General features: G+C 33.2%; 1 protein-coding gene across 1 annotated transcript; it reads left to right on the forward strand.

The window, feature by feature from the left end:
- The first annotated feature begins 3,857 nt into the window (after positions 1-3,857).
- On the forward strand, positions 3,858-10,070 carry LOC100815619 (ubiquitin-fold modifier 1). Its single transcript, XM_003544717.5, has 4 exons — positions 3,858-4,223; positions 4,315-4,412; positions 8,018-8,050; positions 9,808-10,070. The coding sequence occupies exons 1-4, from the start codon at positions 4,156-4,158 to the stop codon at positions 9,891-9,893; spliced, it is 285 nt and encodes a 94-aa protein (XP_003544765.1). The 5' UTR covers positions 3,858-4,155; the 3' UTR covers positions 9,894-10,070.
- The last annotated feature ends 4,159 nt before the right edge of the window (positions 10,071-14,229 follow it).

A 14,229-nucleotide genomic window follows, 5' to 3' on the forward strand; every position in this document is an offset into this window, starting at 1 on the left:
TGTTAAGCGAAACATGTTTTAATAAAAAAAAAGTGTACTTTTATGTATTTTTATTAGATTTTAAGAAATTAAATCTTTTTATAAAGTAAATATTTATTTTATACTCTGAACATTAATATACTTTATATAAAATAATAATTTTTTATAAACACTACACTATTAATAATATTTTTCAACAAAAGGTAAAAAAAAATTAGAAATCAAAACCTTTAAATTACTTACAAAAATGAACATTAAAAGTTTATATGATTTATATATTAAATCTTTTCTTTATGATAATATTTGTTATTTTATTGTGTTTGGTGAAGAAAATCAAAGAGACAAGGAAAAGAATATTTTTAAGCTTACCTTATTCAATTTTAAAATATGTCCTTCCTCGAATATAATTTAGAAAAGAGGAAGATGATTTATAATTTCTAGTTTATAAAGAATTAATTGTATTAATTTTTTTTACTATTATTTATACAGTAAGTTATATTGGTATTTCCTAAAATTTCATCAAATTTATTCAGCTTAAATATACTTGTAATTTTTATTTTATTTTAGTCCATTTAAAATTATTTATTTAGTTTAATATTTATAATATATTGTTCATTTTGAATTAATCTCTTTAAAAATAATGGTAGAAAATAATAGAAATGGAAAAAATAAGTATTTTACAAGGATTAAAATAAAATAACAACAACTAAAATATAAAAACCCAATTGTACAAAGACTATTTTAAAAAAAATTATAAAGATAAAATCTAGAAAGCAATATATTTAAGCCAAATTATTTTAATATCTTTTCTTTATATCACATTATATTATTCCTATTTTTTTTAGAGAAATTATATTACTCCTAATAAAAGTTTAAAAACAATATGAAATCCTATAAATATAAATTATATTTGGGTAAAATATGTTTAAGGTCCCTATAAAATTTGAAAAATACTAATTAGTCTTCATAAAAAAATTTGTATTAATTTATTCCCTGTAAAAATTAAACATCTTTTTGCACCTCCTTGGTGATAACTCTATTAGTTGGTAATCTTATTGAGTCTTCGATGTAATGACCCATCTTGCCATTATAATATCACTACTCTAGATCACACAATTTCATTTTTAAGTGAAAGTTCTCTTAATTTGATTATGAAAATGATAATAAATTATTTATGCGATATACATCCAATTAAATAATGCGTGTGTGTGTGCGTGTGCACATATATATATATATATATATATATATATATATATATATATATATATATATATATATATATATTAAACCACTATACATAATTCACATGTCAAGATATAATTCAGTTTTTACATGTATCTAAACCTGAATTTACATGTCCAATAAAAAAATAAGGAACAACTAAGGAAGAGTTTAATAACAAAACACAATTCTCCCAAAAGAAACTCTAACATTATCACGTCGGCTTAGCAGTTCCAACAAAAAGACCTCCCTCCAAAAATACCTATTGCTGCTTATCTGCTCCCTCCAACCACACGATACAAAATACAAGGGTGAGTTTATGGTAAAAGATTAACGAATATCATATGACAATGATTTGAAAGAAAATAATCACAATTATCCACAATAATCTATCAGTTCGACATACACTTAACAAACTAATCATCAACTTTTCAACAATTCAAACCAATTATGCTCAGAATAATGCATGCACCTGACTCAACTCTAAGATGCAATGTGGTACCATTCAAAAGAAAAATAGCCTAAGTATGTCCTCATGACACTCACTTAGGAAAACTTGGCAACAACTATCGCGGTCATCCAATCGTGCACAAGTCACTCCCCCTCCCCCATATTGATCAGCATAAGTCTCAAGAAAGTTTCAAACCAAGTGAAATACCCCCAAAGTACTAGGATTTTTCCTCATGAAGAATCACAGGTACTTACTGACAAATTTATACTATTTTCACACAATTATCCAGTATGAAACATGGGCTCCAACAATACACTGACCTTAGATAGTTAAAAATTTTAAACAATCCCCTTCCCTCTTTAGGGACGCTTATAATTTTTTTAAAAATCAATCCCCTTCCCTCTCCAGGGATATTCAGACGAGGTCACTATACCCCCCATGTACATACACAGCATGCATTCATCTTAATGACATCATCAACATCATCTCATATCAATGTCATCATCAACATCAACATCATCTCATCTCAATGTCATCATCAACATCAACATCAACATCATCTCATCTCAATGTCATCAACATCACAAGCAATCACATTCTACATATATGCATATAAACTCATGTCTGGGATTCACATTTCCTAAGTCTTCAAACAACATAAATCACATAATAATAATAATTCATCATATAACAATACTGTCATTTTAGAGGAAATTCTAAATTAAAGAGAATGACTATAGTATAGAAAACAAACTTTTAATCCCATTTAAAATTTAATAAAAGAAGTAATAAAGATGATATATATATATATGTATATATATATATATATATATATATATATATATATATATATTTATTTCGGACAAAGTCTCCTCTGTAATTAAGACTTTTTCCAAAAATTCCAATCGATACAACAACATCATTATTCACAGTTACATTCATCAATAACAAATATATTGCATCCCATTAGTTTAAAACACAGTTTCTCCTTGAAAACCAGTATGCATCAAGGACAAACATACAACTCCATAATTGGGTTCCCAGACCCCAACTATGGTATCAAAAGCTATAAACAAGCCATAAACTCCCCTCGCCTATATATATCTTCTCATTTGCTCCTCACAACGTTGTTTTGAGGTCTCTTATGTTCATGTCCGTTGGTCCAAACGCAGAGCTTTATATATCAAATCAAAGACAATTTAGTATAGATTTCAAAGACAATGTCAATTTTAACATCCGGGGTAAAACACCCATTCAATTTTAAAAGGGTCTAAAATGGTGTTTTTGGGGTCCACATCAAAGAGATGTCATTTTGAAATAACGATCACGCCAATGTGATCAGGGTTCAACAGAGGTCACAAAAACGAAATCAATTTTATAAAAGACAACTTTTATAATGTCTCATTTTCAAGGGTTTTTCAAAGGAAATGTAAAAACATCTAATAACGGTAACCAAATCACAAGAGATACACTAATAGGCTCAATCTAACTAGGAAAAAACATAGAAATCATGATTACCTCAAAAAAATCGCGAAGGGAGGGTTGGAGGCTCTGTTCTTTGTCAAATCCTCGAGTTGAGTTTTGAAGCTTTCTCTTTGATTAAAGGGTTCCACTCCATGCGAGGGGTCCGGCAACAAGCGGTGCTAGCTTGTGGCGGTCACCAGTGGTCGTGGGTGAAGGAGGATGAGGCTTAAGGGTTTGGGGAGAAGAGGGGGGAAAATACATTCTTTCTAGTTGCTAGACGTATTTATAACCTACAAGACTCACTTAGCGAGCTAGTGTTACTAAGCGAATTATTCCCTCTGAATAGAATTGTGCTTAGCGAGCTTGTGTTGCTAAGCGAGTTGTTCCAACGCAGATCAATCAAATTCCACATAACCTAACATCCACACCAAGCAGTTCCACAAGGATAATTCACACAACTCTTCAACTTAATCCAAATTAATAAAGTAATTAAATAATACAAGAAATACATCAAAGATCTATTTTCAGTTATCGAAATTTCAGGACATTACATTCGACATGAATGCAGAGGAGCTCAGGTTCCTTGTGGAGGCAATCGGGCACAAAGGAGAGGAGTTTGGAGACATAGGATTGTTGTGACTGTGACACAAGAGAAAGAGGAAGCGCCATATTCGATCGATGATGGTGATAGGACTCCATTATTTTATTCTCCACACAAATATGAAATTCAAATTTAAATTCTAATAATGGTGATGCCACCTCCACGAAGATAGAAAGGGGGAATGAGATTATCTTTTATCAAAATTATCATTGAGAACCTACAAAAGAATTTTATTTTTACAATGACAAAATTAATACAAAAAATATAAGAAAACGAGATTAATATTTTTTAAATTGTGACTTAAACGTATTTTTCCCTTTATATTATATAGTTTACTCTTTATTTTTTTTCCCTCTTCTTTCTTTTGTAAATCAATCATTGCAGGCTCGTAGTTGTAGTGCGAGGGGACGAGTTGTTTGTTCGTTAACAGTTAGTTAGGATGGCGAGCGGTGGAAAGGTTTCGTTCAAAGTAACCCTCACCTCCGATCCAAAGCTTCCCTTCAAAGTGTATATATATCTCATCTCATTCTAATTCTAATTCCTTTTTACCATCTTAATCGCTCCAATATTTCTAATTTTCCATTTTTCGCAATTTTAGGTTCAGCGTTCCAGAGGCTGCACCTTTCACTGCCGTTCTGAAATTTGCAGCAGAAGAATTCAAAGTGCCTCCCCAGACCAGCGCCATCATCACCAATGGTAATTTCTTTTTTCATCCCTTATTTCAATTTTGTAGTCTTGATTTTATTAAACTAGTTTTTTGTTATTTGGGATTGATTGAGCTTTTTTTTTCTTCCCTGCTTTGTTTGGGTTTTGGATTTAACTATTGAATGGGTTAGGAAGGTTGATTTTGCAATTTTGGGGGATTTTTCAGAGAAATATTTAAATTTACTGGGAGCTTTTCAAAATTGGATCAGTGTTTTGGTAGTGTGTATTGGATACTAAACAACTGGTGTTTTTTGGGGGTGAGAATGATACTGTGAAACCTAAGAACTAAGATAATCAGGTGTTATTTTAAGAACTGGGTAAAACCTAAGAATATGAATCTTCTTTTTTCTAAAATGCTCTGTTCTGTTGTGGAAAAGAGCTTCATCATGATTTCAGAACAAATTTGTCTTTTAACTCCCTCCCCTGGTTCCTTAGAAAAAGAAAAGGAAGAAAAATTATATATGAAGTTTGGAAAGAACATTGATCCACAGGCTTATCAAAAGTTTGTGTAAGTTAAACCTCTGATCATTCCTTCTGACCTCTCCTGGGATATTGACCTTTTATCATAAAATGTGTATCATTCACTCTTCATGCTGTCTTGTTTGAGAGGACTGAGTAGTGTGTCTATCGTACATGTTTAGCAATTAGCATGGTTCTAATTGATTTTTTTCCTCGGACATTACGAACATCTTCTGATTGGCATTTCATTTTCTTTATACATGTTCTTTTTTCCATTGATACACTTTTAACGCTTGATTTTGATTGCTGAATTTGATGTCTCTCTTGTTTGTTTGACTTATGACTTCAGCTGCTGTCCTTGTGAGCAGATGTCCTGTTCCTGAGATGATTTCTCATTAATATTCTTAAACCATTATAAAAATCCTATATTACGCGTTAAACGCAAAACAACTACAACAACAAAAGCTTTAACCCACTAGGTGAGGTCAGCCATGTAGATCACCCGACACCATTGTACTCAGTGAAAGAGTAAAAATTCAAAAATATTATTTACCATGAGATCCATTTGACCAAGTTCTCCAGTGTCCTTCTTGGCCTCCCTCTCCTCTTCTTCATCGGGCTATAATTCATACAGTCTAGTCTTCTCACTGGTGCCTCCCTTGATTTTCTTTGTACATGTCCAAACCACCTTAATCTAATTTTTGTCATATTTTTCTCTATCGATGCTGCACCAATCACTCCTTGCATACAATCATTTTGTATCTTGTCTTTTCTTTTATGTTCACACATTCATATTAACATTCCCATTTCTATCACTTTGATCTTTTTCTCTTATTCTTTTAAAGTCCAACATTCACTACCGTATAGTATAACCGAACATATAGCAGTATGGTAAAACTTGTCCTTTATTTCTCCAAAACAAGTTCTACCACATGCTCTCAATAGGTTTGTATGATGAGTAACTTCTATTGAAATGTATATTTCTTATTTGAAACGTGAACCATTTTACTCTAATATGCTGCTGAGTATTGGCATTTGTATTTGAGCTTTAGTAATGAACTTTTGTTTTCAAAATATTGCAAATGTCATCTAATCACTTGCTTCCAGTTTTTCCACTTTCCACATTCTAGTATCACGAATTACATTCTCTTTTGCTTGAACTTGAAATAATTTATTTCTCCTCCATCGCAGATAGGAGATTATGGACTTTCAAATATTCCCACATTTTATCTTGTAAATACTTTGTTCAGTTTGTAATGTGCTCTCCTAACCACCCCATGTTCCTTCTTAACTACCCTAGTTGGAAGTCAAAAGCATCCTCTTAGTATGATACAAATGACTTGTTAGTGCCAGATTCGTAGGCATCATAATACTCCAACTAAGTGTTATGTGTGAATCTGGTTCAGAACAACAGGTTACTTATTCTTTATATCTATCTTTTTGTGCTTCTTATAAGCACCAAGTGTGTCTCTTTTTCTCCAATGTGGAACAATTTTTAGCTGGTAAGTAAGGAGGCCGCTCTTTTATGGTAGTACAACGTGTATGTAATCCTTTGATGCTCCTGTCTGGAGCAGAATGAATGTTTGCATCTTTAAGAGCGTCTTTTTGTCCCTAAATTTATTATGGGATAGGATTTTGCTTTTGCTTTTGCTTTCTCTTGGGTTTCTGGTCATGACTGCCTTAAGGGAGTTGCAATTTTAGATATGTGAAGAGATTGGATAGCCAATCTCACCTATTGGGATAAGACTTTTGTTGTTGTAAAGTGATTGGGTAGCCTTCTTGCAATTTTATTCGTCTACCTTGTTGTATATAGTTTCGATGTTTTGGAGGATATCCTATCCTACCCTAGTTGCACGCTCCTTATTTCTGTAATAAAATTTCCTTTTTATATTAAAAGATCTTGTTAACTAATGTTCTTAGGGCATTAATTAAGGAACTAAAAGGAGAAAGTATTTATTGTAGAAATCATAGGAGAGTATAAAAAAAATTATAGACAACACAATTTTGCACATTCCAATAAAAATCTTTTTTTTTAGTTTCTTAAACAATGTCCTAAGGATACTAGTTAACATTTGCCTATATTAAAATAAGACATTGTTGTGCTTTACACTATCCCATGGTGCTTCTTTGATTGCGTTCTATGCCATCAATTGGTCCTTTGGGATCTAGTTTTAGAGAGGAAGGATCGTAGAGAGGAACCCTTGATTTCTGTGTATAATTCAGTGTTTAGCTTTGTATGGAGAGGATAGGTCCTTTTGTTGTAGAATAAAAGAAAGAAAGGGCAAGTAACATAGTACAATAGTACTACCATAGTAAAGAAGTACAGATCGATGACAACAAATAAATTAATATCTCAAGTCTCAATAAAATCTTGCTACTTCACCAAGTAACTAAAGTTGCCCAAATGTGCACTGGTGAACTTTTTGAACATATAAGCATTAGAGATAACTAGGGAGCTTTTGGCATACTATCTCGTAATGTGTTACAAAATATAAAACAATAATCTTTTACTAAGTCATAATCCTACTTTAATAAGGAAACACCTCATGAGATATAAACAAATATGAGAAGCAATCCTAAGAGATAACTAATATATTCTAAATTACTCTTGATTTCTTTAAGATACCATGAAGATATTATTGGATATTTTTTGTATATTCTAACCAGTACCAATGAGGATTGATTCACTAGGATTTGAATCCGTGTCAATAAAAGAGTTTGTGGATACAGTTCTTGCTAGTACTCATTCATGATAAGTTATCTATGTGTACCCATTGTAACCCCCATTGAGGCTTGTGGCATGTCTTGATTTTTGAATTGGGAAACCTCCCTCTCCCTAAATTTTTATGCAGCTAAAAAAGGGGTTCTATTCTGTTAATAAATCTATTAGGCTCGACGGCATTTTGGAATAAATTAAAGTTCAGTGTATATAGATACCAGGGATTTTTGTGGGTGTTTTCATTAAAGATGGGAGATCTGTATGATGCATACAAAATACAAGAGAGGGAGAATAATTTACTCTAATATTCTTTCATCTTTCTTTCATAGTACCATCAAATGCTGATTTGCTACAAATCTTTTTTTTTTTGAAGAATTTTTCTATAATATAATTGACATTCATTATGCTATACTTGCAGATGGTGTTGGGATAAATCCTCAGCAAAGTGCAGGTATGTCGTTTTGTAAACAAAAACACTTCGCTTACACAATTTTTTTATATCTTGATTTACTTAATATTTAGGATGGCAATAGTTTGATACTTCGATTCAACATTATGACATTGGTTTTGCCACTGCTGATAAAATGGTTTTGTTCTGAATCTCAATTTATGGATTCCTCTAGGATGACTATACCATGGCACTGAATCTAGAGGCTTTTTTAAAACATTTGGATTAATTTTAAAAAAATGTAACTAAAAATCATTCATTTGGGGTGATTTTTCCACGTAACAACCATCCCTTTTTCTTTGTTGCCGCATCACTTAAAACGCAAGTTAACACGTAGCCCTTATTCACGTATGTCCTATTTAAAAAAATGCAAGGAACTACATGGCAGATCAATATGATGCCAACTGGACTAAATATTAGATGTGGTTCCCATGCTTAAACTCCCACTTACTATCATTAATTAACCCTATCCCTTGTCGCACAGCCACCCTCTTCCTCCCTACAACTCACCCCTACCCCACCATTGTTGTTGGCTTTTAACTCCTCTAAAGTGAGGGATTCAATAAAGTAAGGAGTTATTACTATTAATTGAAAAATCAATGGTTGATATTTAAACTACCACTACATAGTTTGTTATATACTGTTGACTTTTTAATGATGGCTATAATTTCTCACTTTACCCTCTAGTGAATCCCTAACTTTAGAGAAGGCAAATCCATTTGTTTACCTCATCCCCCCTCCTATATATAGTGGATCAAGGTTGACTCCGCCACTCTATAGTTAATCAAAGTTGGCTACCCCTTTTCTCATTATTTCTCATTCTTCCCTTTCTTTCTTTTTTCTTTTATAATTAGTACAAATATGTATTTCTTCATTAATGTGGGATTGTTTTATCTACTTGCTCTTTGTTGTTGGATCATATTTATAAAGCTTGAGACTGAGTTTAGATGTTGGTAGCTTATAATTTGTGAGATTGAAGGGTAAGCTATACTTGAACAACCCCAACCAAGCCAGTAAATATGAACTAACAAAACAACAAATCATAATAAGAGCAAATGGATGAAAAGAATTCACATAATGATGAAGAAGAATTACCTATGCGGAGTCTTAAAAATTGATGGTAAGTCAAATGGTGGGGAAGGCTTGGGTCGTTGGAAAGGGATAGGATAGAAAGTTGCTGCATGTTTGGATGGTAAATGCTGACGAGTGAAGAGGGTTCTGAGTCACATGTGAACACCTCGTATGTGACATTAATCAATGTGGTGCTACGTGTAACTTCGTGTGGATTTGCACCATACACGGACCACTGTCATGTAGCATCTCATTGCATTTTTTTTATTTTTTAATTAAACACTACATGGGTGGGCAAGTGCCACATATTGTGGTGGCACCACAAGTGACATCATGTGGACGTCAAGTGGCACAAAAAGTGAGATGATTATTGGCATGTGAAAAATCACCCCATTGTGTAAATTAATTTTTAATTACATTTTTTTTATAAATTATTTTTAAATTAACCCTATACCTTGGTCGAAAGCCATTGAATTAAATAAACTAACCAACATATTGTTGGTCTGAGTAGCACTAGGCCGAGATTTATTTAGTAAGATTTCGGGTTTTAGAAAAAAATTTCACTAAATGATCCATGAGATTTTTGGATGGAAATTATCATTCATAAGTTAATAAATATTTTATATTATTATCATGATATAAAAAAATGTAATAAGCAAAGACATATTATGTTTGTGGCCATTCTTCAGGTAATGTCTTCCTTAAGCATGGTTCAGAGCTACGTCTGATTCCTCGTGATAGGGTCGGTGCATATGAGATGTTTCGAGATATCTGATTAGTGGCTAATTACCTTCTTCATTATTTATCTCGAGGAGTGTAGCTTAATAAACACCAGTATTACACTATTACTGATATCATGTAGTAATTGATTTATCGGTGTCCCTATGAGATAAATTTTATGTGAATAATGAATACATATTTGGGAAAATGATATATATGTAGTCTTCCCTCCTTTGAACTTTTAATTTATTTCTGATTTTTGTCGGTATTTTAGCTGCGCAAATCCTAAAAGCATAGTTGATCTCATTGGATACGAGGCAGCTTTTTTCCATATTTTTTTTTTCTCGGCAAAAAACGAAATATATTAAACGGTACCAGAAGTACCAAAGAATAAGAAACAAAAATAGCTGAAATAACAAAGGTTATTTACATATGCAACATCCAAACGCCACCATTTTCCTCTCGAGATGAAGAGCATAGCAGAAGCATTATGGAATTCACTAAATTGTATCCTAATGGTGAGTTTATTCCTTTTTTAACAGTTCTTATGTCACATCAGTTTTAACAAATTTTCACTTCAATGGTATAATTTTTTATCAACTTAATGAATTCTACAAGTTACCTTTACATATTTATATTTTGTCAATGGTTTTTGTTAGAACAAATGAAAGTTTGAAAAAAAAAAGGAAAAAAAAGAAAAAGAAAAAGCTTCAAGTCCCACATCGCTCAGGATAAACACTTGAATAGTGTTTCACTCCCTATATATAGAGAGTTCATTTCTTCTTTTTTCCTTGCCCCAGTTGAGAAGCATTTCCTCAACTTTTCTTTCTCCCTTCCATATTTCAGCCGATGTATTTTCGACAAACTTCTCCCTCTTTCTTTCTGTCGCTCTAAATTTTTGGTTGCCTTTAAGAGTGACTTTGTAAGTCATATTTTTCGGTTGGTTTTAAGAGTGACTTTTAAAGTCACATTTCTCGGTTGCCTTTTAGAGTGACTTTTCAAGTCATACAAGAGGGTGTAATTTTAGAAAAGGTTCCCTCAGTGCAGTGGGAATCTTATACAGTGATCTGGGCTGTTTTATCCTGGGGACGTCGTGGTTGATAGTCTGCTTGCACAATTTTTGACAGTGCCACGAAACGTCTTAAAGAAAGCGACATTGTCCGTGACTCAGCCAGTAATTTTTTCGGTTTGCCATAAACTATTGTTACAACAATTTTAAGACGGTTTCGGTTCTGCTATGGCTACCGTAGATATTACTGGCTCGAACAACAATGACCTCAACAAACCTTTTAGGTTTGAAGGGTATCATTTCAAACGTTGGAAACAAAAGATGATGTTTTATTTAACTATGAGAAAAGTTGCCTATGTTTTGAACACTGATATTCCGATGGTACTTGAGGATGCTGAGAAGGAAGTGAAGGATAAAATGACTATGGAATTAGCTCTCTGGAATGAAAATGATTACCTATGCAAGAATTTCATTCTGAATGGGTTAGCTGATGATCTCTATGATTATTTTAGCCCATATAAGTTTGCCAAGTTAGTTTGGGTGGCTCTGGAAAAGAAGTATGATACTGAGGAAGCTGGGAATAAAAAGTATGCGGTTAGCCACTACCTCAAGTATCAAATAACTGATGATAAATCAATAGAGTCTCAATCCCATGAGATACAGAAAATTGCTCATGATATCATATAAGAGGGTATGACTTTGGATGAGCAATTTCAGGTTGCTATCATCATAGACAAGCTGCCTCCTGGCTGGAAGGATTTCAAAAACCTTCTCAGACACAAGACCAAAGAATTCTCTTTGGAGTCTCTGATCACACGTCTGCGCATTGAGGAAGAGGCACGCAGACAAGATCAGAAAGATGAAGTGTTGGTTGTGTCTCACAACAACACTAAAAGGAAGAACACATGTGCAGTTCTGAAGCCTATTGGCAAAAACTTTAAGAATCAGAACCGCAATGTGAACAATACCTCCAACCACAACAAGAACCCCCTAAGGGTCCAACATCCTAGACAACATCCACCTGCCAAGAATAATCCTGGTGAACCATTCCTCTGCTACAATTATGGCAAACCAGGACATATGGCACGTAAATGCAGAAATCCTTCAATGACAGGTGCTCCCCAGGCTAACATGACTCAAGAGCCATACATAGTTGTGATAACTGAGATCAATATGATTGGAGGATCAGATGGATGGTGGGTAGACACTGACGCCTCCCGCCATGTCTACTATGATCGTGCTATGTTTTAAAACATACACGAATGTTGAAAATAAGAAAGTACTGCTGGGTGATTCCCACACCACTACTGTTGCTGGAACTAGAAATGTTGAATTGAAGTTTACCTCTGGAAAGACTTTGATCCTCAAAGATGTGATGCATACTCCAGAGATGAGAAAGAATTTAGTTTCTGGTTTTCTTTTAAACAAGGCTGGGTTTACTCAGACCATAGGTGCAGATTTATTTACTTTGACCAAGAATGGGGTATTTGTAGGGAAACGGTACGCCACTGATGGCATATTCAAATTGAATCTTGATATTAATAAAGTTTCTCCTTGTGCTTAATTGTCGTGTGATTTTAATATCTAGCATTCTAGACTTTGTCATATAAATAGTCGTTGCATATCTAACATGAGTAACTTAGGTTTTATTCCAAAGCTATCTTCAAATCACTTTGAAAAATGTGTTTTTTGCAATCAATCTAAAATAACTAAGAAATCACATAAATTAGTAGTTAAAGAATCTAAGCCATTGGATTTAATACATTGTGATATATGTGAATTTGATGGAACGTTGACCAAAAATGGAAAATGATATTTTATCACTTTTATTGATGACTGCTCTGATTATACATATGTATATCTTATGAAAAATAAAAGTGAAGCGCTTGACATGTTTAAGTTATTTGTAACAGAAATTGAAAATCAATTCAATAAGAAAATTAAGAAACTTCGAAGTGATAGAGGCACAGAGTATGATTCCAGTTTGTTTAATGAGTTTTATAATTTGCATGGAATCATACATGAAACGACAGCTCCATATTCACCTAAAATGAACGGTAAAGCTGAAAGAAAGAACAAAACTTTTACAGAATTAGTTGTAGCTACTATGTTGAGTTCTAGTGCAACATCTTTTTGGTGGGGCGAAATTTTGTTAACAGTTTGTTATGTGCTAAATAGAATCCCCAAATCAAAAAGCAAGACATCTCCCTATGAGATATTAAAGAAAAGACAACCAAATTTGTCTTATTTGAGAACTTGGGGATGTTTGGCCTATGTAAGGATCCCAGATCCTAAGAGGGTTAAACTTGCAAGTAGAGCCTATGAATGTGTGTTCATTGGTTATGCTATTAATAGCAAAGCGTATAAGTTTTATGACCTAAACGCAAAAGTGATCATAGAGTCAAATGATGCTGATTTTTATGAAAATAAATTTCCTTTTAAATTAAGGAATAGTGGGGGTACTTCATCCAATTATCTTCCTGCTATTAATAGTGAAAATCTTGCACAACCAGAACCAGATATAGAGCCTCGAAGAGGTAAGAGAGCAAGAATTGCTAAAGATTATGGGCCCGATTATATGGCTTATACATTAGAGGAGGATCCATCAAACCTCCAAGAAGCTTTGTCTTCTTTGGATGCTGACTTCTGGCAAGAAGCCATTAATGATGAGATGGATTCTTTAGAATCTAACAAGACATGACATTTAGTAGACTTGCCTCCTGGTTGCAAACCAATTGGTTGTAAATGGATCTAGAAAAAGAAACTAAAACATGATGGTACTGTGGATAAATACAAGGCTCGCCTTGTAGCCAAGGGTTTTAGGCAAAGAGAGAATGTGGATTTCTTCGACACTTTTTCACCAGTCACTAGAATAACATCTATTCGGGTGCTAATATCTCTTGCTACTATTCACAGTCTAGTGGTACACCAAATGGATGTTAAAACTGCTTTTTTAAATGGTGAATTGGAAGAGGAAATCTATATGGAATAACCTGAAGAGTTTGTGATTCATGGACAAGAAGATAAAGTCTGCAAGTTAGATAAATCTTTGTATGGCCTAAAACAAGCACCTAAGCAGTGGCATGAAAAGTGTGATAACTTAATAGTCTCGAATGGGTTTAAGGTGAATGAAAGTGACAAATGCATTTACTACAAATCTGTAAATAATATTTGCACTATCATATGTGTATATGTCGATGACCTTCTCATATTTGGTTCAAATATTCATGTAGTGAACAATGTGAAATCATTGTTGTGTAACAACTTTGATATGAAAGACCTCGGAGAAGCAAGTGTAATCCTTGGTATTAAGATTACTAGGTCAAAAGAGGGAATTTCTCTGGATCAATCTCACTACATTGAGAAGATCTTAAAGAAATAT

The sequence above is a fragment of the Glycine max genome, chromosome 14 (genome assembly GCF_000004515.6).
Source record: "Glycine max cultivar Williams 82 chromosome 14, Glycine_max_v4.0, whole genome shotgun sequence".
Classification (NCBI taxonomy): domain Eukaryota; kingdom Viridiplantae; phylum Streptophyta; class Magnoliopsida; order Fabales; family Fabaceae; genus Glycine; species Glycine max.